Source organism: Calidris pugnax, unplaced genomic scaffold (genome assembly GCF_001431845.1).
Source record: "Calidris pugnax isolate Ruff unplaced genomic scaffold, ASM143184v1 scaffold56, whole genome shotgun sequence".
Lineage (NCBI taxonomy): Eukaryota > Metazoa > Chordata > Aves > Charadriiformes > Scolopacidae > Calidris > Calidris pugnax.
In genome coordinates, this window is record NW_015090839.1 from 15754550 (window position 1) to 15776456 (window position 21907).

The 21907-nt window shown below is 41.7% G+C and overlaps 1 protein-coding gene across 1 annotated transcript in view; it reads right to left on the reverse strand.

Annotated features, from left to right (window-relative positions):
• Positions 1-16688, reverse strand: part of PLEKHH1 (pleckstrin homology, MyTH4 and FERM domain containing H1) — a 46955-nt gene extending 30267 nt beyond the window's left edge. Inside the window, exons 1-5 of the mRNA XM_014942030.1 lie at positions 16513-16688; positions 10734-10796; positions 7593-7742; positions 4305-4388; positions 2686-2767 (exon numbers count right to left, since the gene is read on the reverse strand). Coding sequence (XP_014797516.1) covers positions 2686-2767; positions 4305-4388; positions 7593-7742; positions 10734-10796; positions 16513-16653 — 520 coding nt within the window. The 5' untranslated portion in view covers positions 16654-16688. The remainder of the gene's footprint in view (positions 1-2685; positions 2768-4304; positions 4389-7592; positions 7743-10733; positions 10797-16512) is intronic.
• Between the last annotated feature and the right edge of the window lie 5219 nt (positions 16689-21907).

Consider the following 21907-nt stretch of genomic DNA (forward strand, 5'->3'; position numbering starts at 1 on the left):
AAGTGGAATTAAGGAGTGCCTAATGAAATTACAGGGCAGCGTGTTTGAAATTTACAGAAGGAAGGGGTACTTTTCAAATAAAAAAGAAAATAGAATACTGTGACATCCAAAAGACAGGCCAGAAAAAGTAATGTATCAGTGGTACAAATAACCATTTAGACAGAAGTTCTGCCCTAGGAACTTCCTAAAACACTGACAGCAGAAGGTGTAAGGGTACATGGAGACAAGGACAACTCTACTCGCAATATTTTCTACACCATTTCCTGAAATATCCACAGCCAACCAAGAGACAGGATACTGGCCTAGGAAAACTTTCAGCCTAACTCAATATACTCTAACCTATCCACAATTATGTCTCTTCTCTTAAAATAGCCATGAGAAGGAAGTGCACATATCCACACAATATTCAAAACACCTAAATGGCCAAAACACTGCTTAGTGTGCTTTTGACTTCAATGGACCTACAGTTATATAAGCCATCAATTAAGCTGTTATGGTTCCTCACACTCCTAGTACCTAGATGAGGCTATCAGCATATTTATAGAGACCTTCTTAACTATCACATGATCAGTGAGGTTATTCTCTTTTCAAGAATTTCCCTAGAGCTTTTTGCTATCCTTTTGTGCTATATGAATCAAGCAGTGCTTTTTGTCAAGTTTTATAACAGTTACTTACATGGCTTTAGTGTAAAAACTTGCTTTTATTTTTTTTTCTCTACCCCTTCAAATATTTTATATTAGAAGATGACACAAAAGAATCCAGATTACCTCTATTGTTCTTTGTCCATTTAGAACCTATGCTTTATAATTCTTCTACTTTCTTTTTTTCCATAATTACTAGATTTAAAGACTAATCTCAGTTCTGCTGGTTCTCCTGAATAGCAGCTTTAGGATATGGGAAATCATGGATAAAACTTGGAGTGGCAGAGGATGTTACTTTACTTTATGATTTTGATTGACCTTGGCATTTATATATTGCCTGACTGAAAAGAACCAAGTCATAAGATGCTTTGGAAATTACATAAATATGGGTTAGTGTGAGTCTGCACAGCTATTGCTGAAAATGCTGTCTGAACATCAAACTCTACAGGCATTGCTTAACCACTAGTGGGACTTACAAGGAAGTAGAGACAAACTGAAGACACAAAGTAATGGAGGGAATGGCAAACAGCAGGATAAACCACTGTTGATTGTGAAGAGGATGAAACCTGCTCTTGGAAACAGCTGAGAAAAGACAACCATGAGAACCTGACCTTGGCACTTGAATCACAAGGAACTAAATGCTAACAAAGCTATTCCTATCATAACTCTGGCACACACAGCTCCTGGCACACATTGTCCCCTGCCCCTGAGGTAAATCATTAGTATAGACTGAAAAGAGGCCATTCATTTTAAATATTATTGGTATTTTTACAGCTTCCTAGATGTGACAGGTGATGAAGGAGAGGAAGCTGTTACTATTAGCATGGCAAGCAAGAAGATACTTGTCCCTCTGCAGAGGCCTCTGAATTCAGCCTGGCACAGTGAGACTAGAGTAGGGGATAAGAGGAGAGGGCAGAGCTGTTTACTGCCCAGAGAGTTGGGATCCAGGGAACACTTAATACCAGATTATTAACGCAGCTTACCAGCCATTCTCTTTTTGTAAACAGCCAGAGCCAGGGGGGAATGAGAAAAACCCAGTCATAAAGCATTTAGCTAGAAACATGGTGGGATTTAGAAGGAATTTTGCCCTATTCCCTTGCTGTGGAGTGATAGGAATGCCAGAAAGTCTTCTGCAGAAAAGAAATGCCCCCTGCTTGCATGCCCAGTGAAGTTCTGGAAACAGCTCATCTTACTATGACCAAACCATGTTCTTAAAAAAAACAAAACCAAAAACACACAGGAAGAAAATGTTTAAGAGAGAATTTCCTCTCGTTCTTAAAAAAAACCAAAAACACATGGGAAGAAAATGTTTAAGAGAGAATTTCCTCTTCAAAATGTGTTGTGATGAACAGTGCCGATTTCTTTGGCTCTGGAGGCCAAAGTTCTCCATCTGTCCATCAAACAAGAACTGCACAGGCTCTTCAAAATGTGTTGTGATGAACAGTGCCGATTTCAGGCTCTGGAGGCCAAAGTTCTCCATCTGTCCACCAAACAAGAACCTCAAAGGCAGCTTTCTCCAACCCAACCTGATAGCACAGAGGAACCCAGGTTCTAAAAGCACATCAGAGGACTTCTGCCTTGGCCCATTCAGTCCTCAGTTACTCAGTTCACATGCCAGCAGGGTTTCTGTGGGGATGAGGATTATTCACATGTGGATGTAAAGTGAAATACCTCAGGGACTTCTACCCTGCACCACTGAAGTGAATGTAGAGTTTTTCTATGTATTTCAATGAGTGCTTCTAATTCAGGAACTCAGTGGTTTATTTTAATGGCAAAAGCAGACTCTGAAGAAAAAAGAAAGGGTGTCTGTGTTCAGTCGCTGATGGGAAACCAAATAAGAGTTTAAGGCAGGTAAGCAATGTTATTTCTATCTTAAAAATGAACTCTATTTTGAAGTTTGAAATGAAGAATTTATTTGAAAAAATGAATTCTATTGCTTGCTCACTGTCACAAGTGCTTATTTCTGACAAGAATACAACCCAGGAATGCTGACTTCCACTCTTGTGGTGGTTACTAGGCTACAATGCCAGGTGAACACATTTACCTTGCAACGTGTCCTGAAGGGCTTCAATTTGCTCCGTCAGCCTCCGATTACAGTTTTTCAGGTGGTAATTTTCTAGTTCAAGCTATGAAAACAACAATAATAAAAACCAAAAAATAATGCAAAACTGTGTGTATGTTCCACTACACAGAACATATCTTCATCTTTATTACATTCAAGAGTTTGAACAAGAAAAGGAAAAAAGGATGGGCAAGTCACCTTGAAATCCTCCTCCTCAGCAGCTCCACTGGACAACCCACTTAAACACATCACTGTGTTCTCTCAAATAGCCTCTGTATATACTATTCACATTCCTAAAATAGGTCTTTTTATTTCCTTCCCTGCTATTGTTTATCATTTACTCCTGTTCCAGAAATAACTGTCATGAAAGAGACAATAAAAAAAACCTATTACGCAGGAGGAGCATTTTTCCCCTCTCACCCTGTATGTGGTAAAAGGAGATCCCCTGGATCCAGGTGACCAAAACATTAAGGTTGCATTTACATTTGCAATTTGTGCACAAGTGGTTCTTTGCAAATCTACCATATGTACCATGTGTCTTTGCTTGAAGTGTCTCAGCATACATTATTAAGGGTAGCAGTGGTACACCCAAAGTGGCTTCCCTTTTGATGGAATCAAAGCTGAAATTGCATTCGTGGTGCTGTCTGGAGACACCCATTTGTAACACAGATGCAAAGTCCTTCAGTTAGCAGTGGTCCACTTGTGCATGGTATGCACCTAGAAACAGCATCTGGCACGAACTTCATTGCCAGTAAAGACACAACTTGAATGCATGGTCCTGGATTCACAGCAGGTCACACCAAGTCAATCTCTGTGCTTCCTCCTTTGTGCTGCCCCCGTTAGTGATGTAGATGCACCTTAAGTTATTTCACATAGGAAAATGAAAGAGAAGCAGCACAGCAGCTCAGTGAATTGTCTAGACAATCTAATGAGATTACAAAGTCACATGATAACGCAACTACTGCCCACAAAGCCTGCTTCTTCCAACTCCAACAAACTTCCTTTCTGGCATAAACTGGGAAACCTATAGCTTTAACCTGGAATAAAAAGGAAAGACTAGACAGCCCCACTCCCAGCTGTAAACTATTAATGCATTTTTAAAACTGCATGCTGTCTCAGTTTTTCTAGAGTGTATTGAATTAGACCCAAATAGAGGAATATGCCCACAGGATGGATAGGAAGGAGAGGTTAGACATGAGAAAATGCTGGGTAGTAGGAAAACAGCATTAGTCAGAGACATGTTATTGTGCCACAGCTGCTTTGTCAGAAAAAAAGAGACAAACCATAGCCAGAGAAAAAAGGGAGAGGCAGAGAAAAGGTAGGTGAAAGCCACTTGTGACTAGTAAGTCTTCTTCAGAGACTGCTTTTGAGCATTAGTGATTTCACAGTCATTTATCCTTTGCCCAAAGCAGTAAATAGCCCTCAATAAGAGGGATGTCCCTGGCTCTGCAACTGTGTGTGCAGGGCCAAACAAGGAGAAAGCCCCTGTGGCAGACTGACTGTCCTCAGGCTATTTATTGCCCTACGCAGGAGCCCATTGGCAGTGCAGCTGTTGTACCTAGTCCTAGGCCTTGAAACCTGGCAGCAAGCTAAAGACTCACCTCTCTCAGCTTAAATGTTACCCACTCTTTGATCTTGGCAGCTTTCTCTTGAACAATTTTAGCTTCCTCAGTCCTCAACTGTTTCTGTGCCAAAAAAAAAAAAAAAAGAAGAAGATTAGATGCATAAGTAGAGCACAACTGACTGTTCTCAGTAAGTTACTGCATCAGGAGCGACTTAAACACTGAAACTTCCATTCCAGACATAAGATTTAAGATTGCTATTTGGATATTATTGTTTAGCTGGCCTCTGAAAACTCAAGCTCTAAGTTGTCTTACATGGTCCCTGGAGTCAAATTCAGAGGGTTGTTTCAAGAGGTTGTCCAATAGCAAAGTCCAGCTCAGGTAAAGATTGCCCACCGACCACAGTTGCTTTTGTGTCTGCAACTTTTCCTGTTTCAGATGGTTTTGCAATGTTGAGTTTGCTGTTGAGCATCTCTAGTGTTCCCCCAGTGCCCCCCCACCATATAGTTGGCTGAAGTTAATATGAATTAAGCAGTGCCTGTAAGTGATGTATAAAGCAGTGTAATTCTTCTAGCAAAAAGGATTCAACTGCTGCAAGCACAGGTGTATAGACTTTAAAGATGCATGAAATGGAAACTAATATCAACAATGTAATTAACACACATAATATTCTCATTGAGAAAGTAAATAAATCAAAACAAACAAAAAAAAAAGACAGCAAACTCCAGGATAAAAAAAAACTCCAAAACTTGACCTTGAAATGCTAAGACCTGCTAGGAGGTTTTCAGATGGTGTAAGTGGTTGTATGTTTACATATCCATTAAAACAGGTTCCAGTCCACACAAAGGTGTTATGGGAATACTGTTGATTTGCACAATGAACATTTTTCCCCAAGTATCTGCTTAGGCAATATTGCTACAACATCATTTTTGCAGCTGTGTTTTCTCAGCTGCAGTTTTTTCCTTTTCTGGGAATTTCCTTTGAAAGATGCTAGATTGACGCTACGATCACCTGAAGCCTTGTGTTCATCTCCTGCATGGCTCGCCCAGAAGAAATGATGTCACTGAAAGGTTTCCTATCCACAAAATGATCAAAACAACTACAAGGAGAAGTCATCTGCAGGAACAAGGGATGGAGGGAAGGGGAATATACTGTCTATGGCACATTCAGCCCCGGTGTCTCTAATTAAATGGACAAAGGTAATACCTTCTGGTAGCACTTAATGGTTTCCCTGCTAGATATTTTTTCCTGATGTGAACAAATACCCTCCCCTTTTAAATTTTTTACACTGAAGAGTATAAGTTCACTTAATGAATACCATACAAATACACAATAGTCTGCAGGAAATTCCCCACATCTTCACATTGCTTTTCATCACCACATGCTATTCATCACTACAGTTCCACATTTAAAAGCTCTTATTCAAATGTCTGCTGACTTTAAAATAGACCTTGACAACATTATGGGTAGCAGTAACATTTGTAGGTAAGCATAATGAAATAAAGTGATCAAATCTGATGCTTCAATAGGAGGATTTATTTAGTTTTTCTCACTGAATATGGCTGTGCATGTTCCTAATTATCAGGTATTGGCCTGTGCTGCAGTCAGAATATTAGACATGCCTACTGGTCTGAAATGATCTGGCACATCGAGTGAATCTACCATAGTCCTCTGAATATCCATCACGCGGGTAATGCCTCTGAATCCCCAATGACCTGGACTTGTCTCAGATCAGGGACCAAGAGGTAAAAGATTCAGAACATTTCTATGCTACATTGTAAAGTGTAATGCCAAGATTTCATTTAGCATCATAAACTAGAATAGTGACATGTCAACAGCATTGTCACAGAGCTTAGAAAGCCCTGCCTCTAAGCAAAACCAACTCACTCAGGCACAGCACCCATAGATGCTGTTATTGTGCTTTAAGATCCAGAAGCAGTTAGAGACTCTTTGTCCCATGCTATTGTGTGGTCCAGACATGACCTCAGTCTTCTCTTATTAGCACTTTGAATGCCACAGCTCTCCCCATTCCAGTGAAAAGAAATGGGATGCCTTACAGGAACTCTTAGCAGCCTTCCAGCGCTGCCACTGTCCCATACCACTCTGAAACTGAACTGATGACCCTGATAAAGTGTTTCTTGTTTGAAATTCTCAAGCTTCAGCCTTCATTTCTAGAAGCTCATTTTGCCCCTTGTTGCTCGAATAAGAAGATTTCTACTAACAGAATATTCTCCTCACTTATGTCTGTTGGTTTTAAACAAATCACACCTTGCGTTTCTGGGTAAATCAGAATTTCTTCTATCTTTCATAGCAAGAGCTGCTTCTAGACCTTGATCGCTATTGTCGCTCCTTCTGAAAACCTTCTTTCTCCTCCAAAATGCAGAACTTTATCTACGTTCTGCCTGAGCAAGCTGGCCCGGGGAAGTGACATGAAACCCAAAATGCCTGACATCCACACTACACTTGGTCTGATGGGGAAGTGACATGAAACCCAAAATATTACAAAGACCCGATGCCTGACATCCACACTACACTTGGTCTGAGTAAGTTCAGACAGCTTATAATTCTATTTTGCCCTTGAAATAGGTGACGATTAGTTAAATATAAAAAATACTTTGTCATTCGAGTCACATTTTATGTACAATTCTAATGAGCTATTTCTATTTTTAAAGCATTTACTTAGCAACATATAAGAATACCTCATTGCTTGTGCTACAAAGACCACAACACAAGGCCTTTACTAGAGCCAAAACAGAAGCCCTGCTGTAGATGTAGCTCCTTCCTTCCACCATCTGTGAATGGAAGAGACCAAGAACTATCCATACTGGGAAACAGCTGCTCTATTTATGAGGGCATCTGACATGAGATGAACTATGCTAAAAGGTTGCTAAAGACTGGGCAAAGTCCCCTCCCAAGAAGCAGCATATGCCAAATAAGAGATGGGCTACATCATGATTTTGGAGAGAATTTCTATGCCAGGAACCCAGAGAAATATTATGACAGCTCTAGCATTACAATTTAGGGTCTCAACACTGACTCAGCACTAACATAAGGAAGTCCTTTAGGGACCTGTCCTTTAAGGACATAAGGAAGTCCTTTCTATGACATTGACCAGTCTCCTATAATGAAGAGACAAGGGCTACTGCGGCTAAATGCATGCTTTTGTCTGAAAAGAGAAAGGATGGAGGATCTTGCACTGAGCAGGGCATCATTTTACATTGAGAGGCTAATATATAAAGGAGACAAAGTCCATACCTTCAAAACATACATTACAGAGTGCCCCCAACTCATGAAAGCTTCAGGTCTCCCTGTAGAAAATATCTTTACCTGTTTTGCTAGCTGTGTCTCCAATCTGTTGATCAGATCTTCTTTTCCTTGCACTGTGCCCATCAACTCTTGGTATTTCCTGTGCAGAGTGCTGTCTGATTCACTGGTCTTCACGCTGGCTAGTTTTATCTTCTCTTCCATAACTCTGACCTGTAAGAAGAATCAGAAGAAGATAATAAAACCCAAAACCATGTATATGAAGGAGTTTCTCATTTAGTGGTAGACCCTAACTAAGAGTATTTGTGGGTTTCATATTTTTGGCATTGGGAAAGGAAGAAAAAAATCCCAACCTTCAAGTCATACTTGGTTTATATCCACATATGTAAAAACAAGTGTCCATTCATTTGTAATGCTGAAGCAGTAACACATGCAAATTGCACCATGAACAGATAAACACATTTTGAATTGTGAAATATTTGCACACTATTCACAAAGAGACCATACAGGAACTAGAGTCTACATAGACACATGGGTAAGGTACAGCCCATTTTCCTCCTTTGCAATACCTTGGTCAGTTTTTTACCCCATTTGCTATCAAGGCATACACCACAAAACTCCGGCCGTTTGCTTCAGGTCAAGGGAAATGTACTACCTGTTCCTTCCTTCTCCTATCCCCTTAGCTTAGACAATGTTCTGGCAACTTCTGGCTGTCTGACAGGTTTTCTCCAGACCAGCTAAGGAGTTACCATGCTAGATATTTCAGAAACTTTGCCTATCTTTGAGCTCCTGCCTGTGCCAACATCTGTTCATCTCAGCAGGAGAAGCACCAATGTAATGCTCCCTCACTACAGACAAAGGTTCAATGAAGCAAAATCTAGCTGCTGCTGAAGCCTTTCAGGTTTTTCAGATATTTTTAAAACCTGTTTGCTTTCTTCAAGGCCTATGTCTGTCAATATACCAGTCTGTTTTATTATTATCTCATCCTATTGCAATGGATTATAAGATTTCTTTTCTAAAAGCGAACGGAATTCCGCTGACTTAACTCAAACCTGCTAATTGCAGCATTTGATGATGGGAAAATATCTGGTTCCAACACATCCCAGAGACACTAAATCTGCAAAGAAACCAGCTCCAGATACCATTAATTTTGCATTAATTTGGAACCTGGAAGGCAGAATGCAGGCAATGATCAGAGCACTTCACAGAGCCTGTGCAAGAGAGTTACTCATGCTCTGGTGAGCAGCCTACACTTCATACTTGCAGAAGCTGTGTTTTGTCCTCCTGTCTGCCTGCATTAGGCTGAGAAGCAAACTGCCTCTTCCTCATACTGAATCAGAAAGGTAGGCGCCCAGCATCTGAGCCAGAAAACTAAGCCTGCTGAGTCGGATGTGTTTTCATTAGAGTTTAGGGTGATTATAGTAAAACGAAATGGCCCCTCCTTTCTGTCTGATGCCTAAATGCTGACTCTGTACTAGAGGCTCAGAGAGGGGACTGCAAACATGTGATTTCCTTAATTGAGGTTGGCAGCTACAGGGAGCCCATTGAATTAACAAATACAACCCCCCAGACTCCTGGAGAGAAAGATAACAAGGGATTTTACACTTGATGTGCAACCCTCTCATTTGTCAGCTGCTTCTCATTCATGGCGAATATACTTGTTAGCTGAAGGGAAGGGTCCTACTCCTTATGCCGTCACTTCTTTAGGCTGTGAGGCAGTAATAAGTATTTCTTCAGGAACACTTATCTCTGGATGTGGATAGGGCTGCTGGAAAGGCAAACTGTACAATTTTGAGGGTGGCTAGTGTTTAGGATGGCTGCAGAACTGCTGGTGGCAGGTGAGTGAAGGCAACCCTCATTTCTCCTATACCTTCCCAGCCAAGTTCTGGATTTCTTGCCCATTCTCTGACCTGGATTTGACTTGGTCTCCATCTGCTCCCTTACTGTCATAGCATCTTACCATATTCATGGACACTCTATTACTATGATTGAGGTATCTGCTAGTATGACACCCCTTTCATTGGCCTGTGGCAGTAACTATATTTCCTGCTGTCACAGGTGGCCTTTGCCTGTCTTGGTTGGGTGTGGACTCATTTACACCACTCTCAAGAACAACTCTTGTTCTTGGTTGGCTATCGCTGATTTAGCACAGAGACTAACAGCATGATGACCAGACATAGCATCTTTCCTAAATTTAAGCTGGTCAGAAAAAAATCTTGACTTCAGTATCAAACTGGCATGGAACAGTACATTCTGCAGACAGAATATCTTACTGGGTGCTTCAAGTTCTTGATTCCTAGGCAATGTGTTTCCCAGTGCTTATAACACTACCTATTCAGTCCTTCACTACTGAAATCCTCTTTGACAGCCATTATTGGCCATCTTGCATGGCTCTTAGTTCTGCGCTTTAATCTCTGACTCAATGCTCAGTTCTGCAGCTCTTGTCCAACTGGAGGGAGCTGATTCACGTCAACCCTTCCCCTCAGCAGTGGTCTGCAGTGAGGCAGGAGCTCAGATCATTTGGCCCTTCCTTACATAATACTCCTTACAGTGCAGACTGTACAACAGTCTGCTTCCCAAAGGTCCATTATTCCTTATAGCCTGTTCACAAGCTGAAGTCTCTCTCTCTCTCCTCCCTTTTCCATTATTCAAGAAGCATAGAAGGACTAGCTTGGATAATATGTCTAATTTTTAGATGGTTACAGTAACATGCAACGAATCCAGCTCTTACTGGTTTTCCCCATGGGTTCCCAAGCCAGAGCACTAACTACTAAAAAGGAAGTCCAAAACAACTGATAGGTTTTGCAGACACACCCTTCTTTATCAGAACCTTCTCTACCTGTAGAGAAGTACTTACCAGTACTCTTAAATATTTGTTTACTGAGGACCTGCCAGGCTGCTCTATCTCTGCATTTTAACCCTCAGGTACAACATCCCCTTCCTTTTCCATAACTAAGCATGCTATCATGGATGAGGGGGTAAAGGTTGTAAAGCTGAGAGGCAGACATAAGGTGCTGATTTTCACTTAGGGTTGAACATCTTTAGGCACCTGATCGTAGCTCAGGCTCAAAGACTGGGAAGTAGACCAGAAAATCCATTCATCACTGTAAATCAATGTTTCCCTAGTGAAGCACAACACTGGAAGGTATGTAGAGTAAGTTCCTTCTTGGCTTGTACCAGAGCAGCCATAAGAGAATATTTTACCTGTTTCTCTGCATCCTCAGCTCTTTGCTCTGCTTCGATCACTCTCTGTTCCAATTCCTGCATCTTCAGAGCCAGAAGAGAAGGAGGAAAGAAGGGAAAGAAAAAAAAAAATTAATATCACCTGGAAATTCTCCTGTTTTACCCAGGAATCTTTCATTTCTTCTGCAAGTCTACAGATTTTTGGCATCTTTTGGGTTAACTGGACAGCTTTGATCAGGAAAAAAAAAAAAGAAAAAAAAGCCTTTGACCTTTTCCAGTCTTTTGCCCTACTTTGAATTTACCGGAACTGTTTTCTCATTAGTAAGCTTCATCATTAATTACACGGGTCAAGGGAATAGTCCCAAAGTCTTGATCCCATCTCTACAATTTACACACCACAGGCTGTCCCTGCAAGAAGCCTGTCTACAGCACGCCATTCTTTCCTGTTTTTATTTCAGCTAGGATTCATTAACAATGGTAAATAAAACTGAGCACATCTTGGAAAGCTCACAGCAGGTTCTCTATAATGCCACATTATAACCAACGAACACTTTGTTTTGGCTACAAAAGCATCACATGCTAATAACTGACAAGATTAACAATCATCTTAATTTTCCTATGCTTCTTTTAATTTTAAACAGCTTTGCAAACTGACAATTCTGTGATTCTTTATCTGAGTATTGCTACTATTGAAGTCTAAGGACACTGAACAGAATTTTACTCTAAATGTATATATATCTTTATTTATCAATTCCTTCTCAGTGAAATGCAGATGTACCTGGGGTTCCTCTAATAACTTATCACCAGAGCCCAGCTTTTTTTTGTTTGTTTGTTTGGTTTTTTGTTTGTTTGGTTTTTTTTAAATAGCAACTAAGGGTCTCATCCAGTGCTTGCAAGGTCATCTTCTACCACATGCCCTGCTTCAATGGGTCTCAGATTTAAGCACAGTAATGTGAAGGCAGTGACACTAAGGAATGCTTCATATAGTTTCCAGTGTTTACTTGTGCTTTACTAATGAAGGAATGACATGGAAGTAGCTTCAGAAGACTAAAAGAACCATGCTTCAAGCAGAAAACAAACCAGAAAAACTATAAGGGAAACCCAGCTCCTTCTCTCTCCAATGCATTTTTTGATTCTTGATAAAGCCCTGGAGCCAAGTATTCAGGTTGGTCACTATTAGGACTAAACCAATACTTCCGAAAAAGGGATTTATTCCTCTTGGATTGACCACCCAAAATGGTGACGTCAGCATTGTTGTGTTTCCATTTACCTTCCTTCAGATGACAACAAGACAACTCCCCATTTCATACATACCCATTGATCATAAGAGCAGACTGACACCTACTGACAAACGTACCAGAAAGGTACATAAGTATAGACACCTCAATGGCCACACAACTAAAAAAGAGTCATGCCATAGCCAATTCAAACCACAAAGATGAAAAAATGCCACATTCAGCATGATACCCATCAGGTTTGCTTTTTCAGTCAAGCAATCAAGGACATCACAGTTTAAGGAGCTTAATAACTAAATTAAGGACATTTCTTTGGCAGAGGAACAGAGGGATGCTATAGAAGATTGCACAGATGCCCAAAGGTCCTCTGACCAAAGACCCAGGCTCTGAGAGCCTGATAGAGACTGAGCTCAAGGCAATATAACACTGATAGCAGTGGTCTGGGTTACAACGAGTCTGTGTCCATTAGGAACAGTGATCTAGCCATGCATTTATCTATTAGTCTGTGACTAGTCATCACAGACAGGTAGCAGCAAAATATATTGGTGAAAGACAGATGCTAACTGGAGACATAACACACCTTGTGAATCAAAGACTATTTATGACAGTAGCTTCAGCATCAATGTCCTCTGCTAGTTTTCTGATGAATTGACAGGGTCTATATTCACAGCACAGACTTCAGGGCCTTTTCCCAAAGGTGACCCTCTTAGAATAACAATTCAATCCTCCACAAGGTGGGCAATCTCCATTAAAGACTCAGGTTATTTTAAGAAGACAGTCCTATTCTGACTGAAAAACTTCTTCTTGTCCCAGCTTCATGATGGTTTGCTTCACAAAGCAGCCCTGGTTCCTCATCAGGACAGAGAATGTACATTGGGACCATTCCTGATCACTATAGAGTTATGAAACTTCTTGGGCAAGCAGGGTGACCTGGATGAGTTCCAGTCAAATCAATTACTTTTGTCACCCTAATTCCCTCTGTAGCCTTATATGAACTTGTACTTTTCTTAACTTCCTGTATGATACTGTTGGGTTGTCCTACTATGAACTGTTAAATAACTGCTGTGTTTCTCATGTACACAAAATGATTACTTCGCCCATCCCCAGTGTCAGCTGTCTCACTGGAGCACATCCAGATTTAATACATTCATGCTTGTAAGGCTCTTTCAAATCCCTCAATGAATTAATAATAATGCTTGGTATTTACATGGGTCCTTTCATACAAAATGCTTTATAATTTGACAAATGCTACTAAGCAACTTGACCCAGGTCACATAAAAAAACCCCAACTTAGCAATGAAGCCAAATTCAAGTAACTCTTCTCCCCAACATTAGCCCAGACAGCTTGTATGGAGAGAAACCAGCCTGGTTGTACCGCCATGCTTGCATGAGACAAAAAAGGCTTTTTCCAAATGTCATTGCTTATTGAAATAAGACAGAGGCAGGTTTAAAGCTACCCAGATGGCCCTTCTAAAAGCTGCAAAAGATCCTCCTATCAACGATTCACAAAGCCTTTCCCTCTCCTGATGGCTCAGAACAGGCTAAATAAAATTGAGTGAAAAAAAGTTCCTGCATGTCTTAGCTTCATTTTCCTGCTGTTCTCCTACAGAGCTCACTCCTAAGCAGGCCATCTTGCTGCCAAGGCAACGGCCTGCAATGTCACTCACCAACAGAGAAGTACCCTGTTCTTTCTATGTGTACAAGAAAGTCAGAGTGCAAACAATTGCCTGTTTCCAAAGAGACCAGATCCCTGCTGATGTCCACAACAAGGCAAGACCCAGGGGTCTTGTGCCCCACGGGGGTCCAGCAGGATGGCAGAGCTTTGTCTTGGAGGCCAGGGCTGGGGTTCCTCAGCCACACTGACCTGCAGCCAGGCTCTGCACAGCTTGGGCAGCGCCGCTCAATAACTGAGACTGAGCTACCAACGTCGAAGTTCACACCATGTGAACTAGGGCACTGGCAGTTAAACTCTTGGGTTTTAAATTCCTCATGTTCTGAACTGTGATCTAGATTATTCAATCTAAGCGGATTTTAAAAATCTGAAGTATTTAAACTGTTAAGTGCACATTGTACTGCCAATGCCAGGCATGAGTGGTTGGGTTTTTTTTTGTGAGCAAGTTAAAATAGTAAAATGTGCCTTAAAAGCATAAAATTGGTTACAAAGACTGATTTAAAATATGGGGGATCAGGTTTTCAGGCCTGTCAGTCAGTAGCTTCCAGACCCCTGAGATAACCTGGCTGGTGAGCAAGTATCACACTGCTGATAACATTGTTCTTTACTTTCACTCGCAAAATCATTTCCACCACCCCGTCCCCCCCAAATTAATTTTTGTGTTGCTGCAAAATTAGAGGATCTCAGGGGTAACGCTTACCACAAGTTGGCAACACAGCTTTAAACTGTGCCCACTTCACATTTTTCAGGCTCTTCTCCCCCACCCTCTAAAAACCCTGAAAAGTACTCTCTCAAATAAGTCTGAATCTCCTCGTCCTCGCAGACAGAACTGGAGGTGGTATCACTATGCATAAACCATGCACCTCCTTTGCTTCTGCATCACTGCCCATCGGAGAGGGAGAAGGATGCAGCATGGCCAGGAGTCCCAGGTGCTGTGACTGCTGGGGAGCCCTAAGGCAACCAAGGAGGAAGGAGAGAGGGTCTCAAAAAAGGTCATTGCAGAGCAGTCAGGAACCTGAGGCATAGGACACTTCCTACCAGCAGCTCTCAGCATGAGCACTGTGTGCTGAGCACCCGCTCCGGTGCCTCCAGTCCACCAGCATCAGGAGAGACTGCTGGAGCTGGCTCACAGTCCCTGAGGCTCTCCCCTTCCCACATGACATTCAGAGTGGGGAACTGCAAACCTGCCAGCTCTCTGTCCCTCCAAGTAAGCCTACAATGGCACCGTACAGGTAGTTACAGAGTAACCTGACCACTGAACCATGCTGCTTCTTAATCTCAGCAAAGGGAAAACCGCGTGGACTAAAAGGTTGGACTAATGGCAGTCAGGCCCCTTCCTTGAGGCCCCTGCAGCAGATGACAATTTCATTCTCTGTCACGGCCCACAAACCTCCCTAAAGAGGTAGTCAGAAGATCTCTGGCAAATCTGTTACCCAAAAAGATAATTTGACAGGTGGGTTTCTTTGTTTGGCGTGGGAGTAATCAGGAAGTTTCTCAAAGCAGGGATTAATAAAGCGTGAGGTCACAGATTCCATAATGCAGCAAACGTAGAGTATTACACGAGTACTGGTTGTCTTTACCAGACCTGCACCACATCTATAGGTGATTTTAATGTACCTTTATCTAAATGGACTGTATGACCACTTCCAGTGTTTTCCAAGGTAAGTAGTCACTAAGGTCCATCTCAAAAGCTACCTTGAAAAGATAAAGAGGGCACTGAGAGTTGCACAATTTCTTAAAATATGAGGAGTAGAATGAACGTCTCACGCAGCGTACAGCATTAGTGGAAATGTAATTACAGTGAAACCAAGGATGAAAATTGCTCCACTCTGTGGGAGATGTCATTTGGATGTTTTTACATCCAAAAGCAACAAACAAGAATATACATATGAAAGTTACATAATACAAAGTGGAGCAGAAGTGAGTTTAGAACATATCTGTCATCAGGTACAACTTAAATGCATTTGGAGTAAACTGCAGTCAGTTGTAAAGATTTCAACCTCATTAGCAAACTGTGACTGAAAGAACTGTTCTCACTTTCCAATAGTAATTGAATATCTGAGCAGTCTTGGACTGGACTGTGATAATATAAGCCACATTTTGAAACAAAGAAGGAACCCCACAGCAACCTACAAACTTGGATTTTATGCAAGTTAGAGGTAAGTTAAAAAGCTTTAATTCAAATTGAAAAATAACTCAATTTAAGGTAACGAAAAAAACATCAAAAATCCACATCAGGATGGAAACAAAAAAAAAAACCCACAACAAAACCCTCAAATCTTTGCCAGTCCTCTTCCCTAGGTTTGCAAATTAGTTCACTTACTGCACTTGAAAGAGCTTAGTAGGAGATGCCTCTAAAACAACAGATGCCATGCAAGTTTCTAACATCCAGATCTCAAAGCATCTCAATCCTGCTCTTCAGTATCCCCAGAATGTTTTGACTGGGGATGCAATGTGGAGTGGAGGTAATGCTATGGCAGTACATGTACCCCTGTCCTTTAACAGTACACCATAGTTTGCACTCCTGTAAGCTTTTCTATTGCCTGACAAGTCCTGATCTGTCTGTTCTTAACCAAAATAGCCATCTTTGCTCTGCAGCTTCCTCAGTCACTTTAGATATCCAGAATCTTGCTGGTACAGTGTTTTCCAGTAGGGTCCTAATTGGTGATTTTCCAGTAAACAAGGCCAAATTCTTATTTTCACGAATACCACTTTACAACACTCTGACAGGCACACCTTTGTATCTCAACCGATAAGCAGAGTGCAATGACATACTGTAATCAAGGAAGAGATCCCCACTGCAAGTAAGAGTTTTATTGGATAGCTCTGCATTTAGGGATTTTTCACTTTCATGCCATAACTCAGTGCAAAGTAGAAGCCACCACTGCCTCACCTTCTCAGCCAGCAGCTCTCGGATCTTGCTTGCCTGCAAGCGGAATTTGAAGAGCTGGGACTCCAACGCAAGGCACCGCTTTTGCCAGTCCATACAGTTACCGTTCTCCACTGTGAGTTCTGCCATGGTGAAGTTAATCATCCACTTGGGATGTCGTCTGAGGTGCTCTAAAAATCCTACAGAAGAGAAGGGAAAAAAACCAAAATCCAACAAACGTATTTTAGACAGGTAAACTTTTCACCCCTTGTGCCTAGTCTTCCTTGGTCCCTGCTACAGGACTGGTAGGTAACAGAGGCCATTTCTCCCGCAAACAGAAGATGAAATGGTACTATCCCAAATTATTAATATTGCCCTCTGCTAGAGGTCATTCTTTTAATGGATAACAGATAAAAATTCAAATAAACTTTTACCTTTAGAGTGAGTAAATAATTTACTAATGCATCATACCGTATATTCAGTCCCTGCTGACTGTGGGGAGGTCGGACTAGATGACCTTTGGAGGTCCCTCCCGGCCTGGACAATTCTGTGATTCTGTTCCACAAACAGCCTTGCTGCCATCCTGACAGCCTTGATTAGCATCTACCTATGGACTAAGAGTACTTTTACTCCTTCCTCTTTTGTACCGGTATGGTTGTAAACTCTCAAGTGACAAAAACCTCATTAACATAACTCAGGTGACACATCCATTATTGACTTGGGGCACCAGTGCCTTATCTCATACAGACTGTTTTATGAGGATGTGATGTATGAAACAGCGTTCCCAACCCCTAACCACTGGATACAGTCAGTCCACAAGAAGAGCAGCTGTACCACATATAAACAATCGCTCTGTTAAAACATAAAGCGATCCCAGCCAGGAATAAGCTAGGGCTGAAGACAAAACATGCAGGTCTTCTGAAGTCCTTGACATCAAGAGATGTAACTCCACAAAGTTGAAAAAGCTGTGGCTTTTGAAGTTGTTTTATTTTCTTACTCAGTAACTGTTTTGACATTTCAGATACTGTGTGCTCAATTTTAAAAGATATGTAAAACATAGGTAATAATTGTCCATAACAAAATTCAGGCATTTGTTAGCACTCACAGGCAGGTTTACAGTATCAAGTCAGTCTGTGCAGTTCAGCAGCCAGCTGTATAACCCTACAATAACAAATGTTTACAAAGCCAGAATAGTTGTTAGTTCATCAGTTCCATCAAAACACTGAAACCCACACTTGTTAAAGGAACTTCTCACCTGCTTGCAGGCAAACTTGGTGCTTTCCTGAACTGGGGCCAAAGCAACAGGTCAAGACTTGGTAGAGAGCAGTGAGCCTCACTGCCTTTACATCTGCCTTTGCAGGGTGGAAAAGCTTAAGATATCCCTCTAGTTATACTCACTTGCCAGGAAACCTGACTCATATTTTGCATGTAAAAGAGGTCAGATTCAAGTTATACTATTATGTGTACTTAGGGTAAGTATACGTAACACAGCAAGCCACTATCCAGCTATATCCCTGCTGTTCTGAGTTAAGGAAGACACATTTTTATACCCTTTAGCTACAAACATTACCTGTAAGTTATTTTATATACAGGTTGCTTTGTTTAGTAATGGAAAGTTTTCCATGCATTGAGTTGCCTGCCTTCAGAAAAATTTGGGAAATCCTATTCCAGGGCAGAAGGTGGGTTTCATTAAAACAAGAAAAAGGCACACTCATATTTGGTACTGCATCACAGAAAACACTTGGCAATAGGAAGGAAGACCAGAATTCTACAAGTAGCACACCTCCAGCTTTACAGAAATACAGAGGCCATCCTTTTCCACAGCCCAGGAAAGAGCATCAATCTAATCTCTAGACCTAGCTCCTTGCAACCAGGCTATTTTTGGCACACTTCACAACACTGTAGGATGTCCCTCTAAAGTAGTGCTATCAGTACTTCTCAAGCCAAAAGACTGTACTAAGTCATGGAACACATATACAGTATACACATACATATATATACACATATACAACACCCTAAGTTTCTTTACATCTAACTCTGGTCTGGACATCATAATTCAGCTCTCAAATGAAATTATGTTCTCTTTCATATAGGTATAAAGAGATTTTAATTTTTATTCACAGACTTTATGTCCAAAGAGGACATATGAATGAATAAGATTAATTTTCCTTTGTGCCATTAGAGTTTATTTACCACACAGCTTATGCCAGAGCAAAAGTAATTTCCTCAGATAGTCCATAACTTCTGGTTGAATTATAATACTCATTTTGAATAGGAAGTCTAAGACTGGGACAGATGTCCTGAATCATTAAGTCTCATTCTTTCTCAATCTAGATAACTGCATCATAAAATCCCTTTTATGAAGGCAGCCCATCCCTAGAACCGTGCAGGCGGTTTTGCTCCCTGTTGTTCTAGAACCTCACCCCTCTAATGAGCCACCTTCTAATTATCAGCATATATGTAGTCATAACCGGCTTGTATCTGTTCATTCTTGTAGAATATTGCCCTTCAGCTTAGCTAGTTTTTTTTCCCCTCCCTCATATTTACTCCTTGGTATATTTACAGATATCAAAAGCTTCTCCCTAAAGACCTCATTTTGCAAGGCTAGAGATAAGGGGCTCTTTTAGGCTCACGACTTTCCCTCTGCACCTGTTCCAGCTTTAGTCCACATCCTATAAAAGAGCTGGGTTTTATCTTTCTCACTCCCCTTCACAGACCTGGGTGATCCCAACTGCACCTGGAAGGCAGCATGCAGCCTCACCAACGCCTCGTGCAAAGTATTATTTCCCCTCTTCCAGGGAACGCCTCACCCGATCGGATTTGCCTTTTTTGCAACACATTACACTGGTCATCGACATTCACAGACAATCCAACAGAATTTGTCTTTGCAGGTGCCAGGCACGGGAGCACAGGGGGCCCACTACAATGATATGGGAACAATAAAGCACAGGTCCGTGCTGGATCCCCACGAGGTCAAGGATCTCTGTACTACAGTCCCTTGCAGAATTTAACAGGCCCATGAAACACCTTATGCTGTTTCTAAATAGTGCTCTCCCAGGTTTTGAGTCCACTTTATTACTACTACTGTGCAATTTTACTCTGTGTCATTAGAGTTTTTCCCACCCTTATTAATCCCCTGGGTCAGTCAGCTCTTCCAGTAAAATACCTACTTACTAACAGTCCCCCTTCAGCACAGCATCATCACATTCTGTCATTTCTTTAACTATCTTATCTTTCTTTTATTGGATCCCCATCTCCTCCACTTAAGCTAATAACTTTCCCATGTGTCATCATGTCAAATGATTCTTGAAGGCCAGAGATTAGAATGACAGCTTTTTCTCTCTCTAGCAAAAAACTTACACTTTTTTTCAGAGAAAGATAGTGTATCACAATGTCTCACATTTACCCCTAAATTACAACTTTATTTATAACTTCAAATTTATTCCAAATTCTCACTTGCTGTTAAAAGCAACGTTCCTTCTCCCCCATTCACCTAAACATAAGCAGTTCAGCTGTACTTTATGAATTACAATATCAACTTTATTTTGACAGACTGACTTTAAATCCTTGCAACTGGACCTGCCATTTCATATGCCATTTTTTTTGGTAATTCTTAACCATCTTAATCCACTAAATTCTTTTATTTCTCCCTGACCCCCTCATACCGGTACTTTTCATACCAGCTAAAAAACTTATATGGTTATATAAAACATATTTATATGGTTATATAAAAACTGTTTTTTTCCCTGTTGGCATATGAAGAAGTTGGGATTCAAATACTTTCAGGTGCAGTATTCTTACTTTGGAACTTGGAAAATAAGAGGCAGATACTTTGTTTCAACAACCTGAGATTTTCAAAACTTCATTCTTAAATGCACACAAACAAATCTGAAAGAGCTGCTTGATTTTCAGTGTTAAGTGTCAAGATAATGGGACCTACAGTCCTTAGAACTTAGTGGGGGGAAAACTGACTGAACCCACTGCTAAATGCAGACATGACACTCCTAGTTTTGACTATATCTGTAAGTTTCAATCAACATCAGAGAAGTTTGACACTAAATGCTACATCGAAAATAAATATGAATATATTTCCTTAGAGTGCCCATATCCAGTTGCAATTCTGATGAAGCTAACATTTATATCAGAATGTCATGAGTTTTTTGGTTTTTAGACCAGAATCAGCTGATGTCCCAGATGTGGATCCAGACCAGAATTCAAAACACTTCAGAGACTTTGCATATTTCCACCTGAAAAGCTATCTCAGAATAAAAGCAATTGATCAACATGAAGACTTTCAGGTGCAGGTAAAGTCTTTGCAGCTTTGTTAACTCAGTGCAAACAATGCAGACAAGCAAAACAGTATTTCCATGTTTCAAATGCATCTCCTCAGCTGAGGAATCTGTTTACCCATGCTGTTATAGGGGATTCAGTCAGTAAAAGAGTGCAGCTCTTAGCACCTGCCAGCAAAATGCACCAGACCCTGCCTGAACACCAGAGCTGAACACTGGTCTACCTTTCAGCTACCACCTTACAAAAGGAATCAGTGGAAATCTGACACGTGAAGGGAGAGAGATTTCCTCCAATGTCACTGCATCAAAACCAAGAAGGCTGGCAGTATGGGTGATGGTCAAAAAAAATCAGTGGGGAAACCCTGTACTACTAATCAAGTCCCTGCCCCCAATAACCTCATTTTCCACTTCGCAACCAGCTTCACCCCTCAGCTTTTTAACCCCCGAGGCCATTGGAATTGTTCAGCCACACGCTCATTTCCCATTCACGAGTGTGGCCTGGGATGTGCAGAGCATGGGGAAAAAATAACATGACAAGCCGTGGGAAGGGCAAGGTTTGGCAAGGGCCAGGGGAAAGAAAAAAAATATATATAAAATTTCCCCCTATATCAGTGCAGGTGGCTTGACTAATAAAAGTGCCAGAGGGCAAGAAGATGGCTCCCGGTTTTGCCACTCTGCTTCCAGAGGTCTTGCCCCACACACCCAGGCTTACCAGGAGGACAAGAAGGGACGGTGGGACTTACTCTTGGGCTGCGCTTCCCCCGTTCCTCCCCCCACCTCCTCCATGCAGCTTCAGGGACCAAAGTCCCAGACCCGAAGGCAAACTTACTTATTTTAAGCAGCAAACCTCAATTAACAGAGATGACACAACATCACCCCCAGAACCGCTTCCTTCAGTCCCCTTACCATCACCTTGAAGAAAGGAAAAAGGGGGGAGAAAGGCTACCACAGACCCCCCAAAGCACCCGCCCGGGCCGGCGGCCACCTCCCCCGGCAGCGAGGAGGGGGGCCCGTGCCGCCGGAGGGCCTCCCCGCCGCCCGCGCTCACCTTGGCCGGCTCGGGGCTCTCGCCGCGGAGGAGCGGGGCGGTGACAGCCGCAGCCGGCGGCGTCCGGAGGCCGCTGACCCGG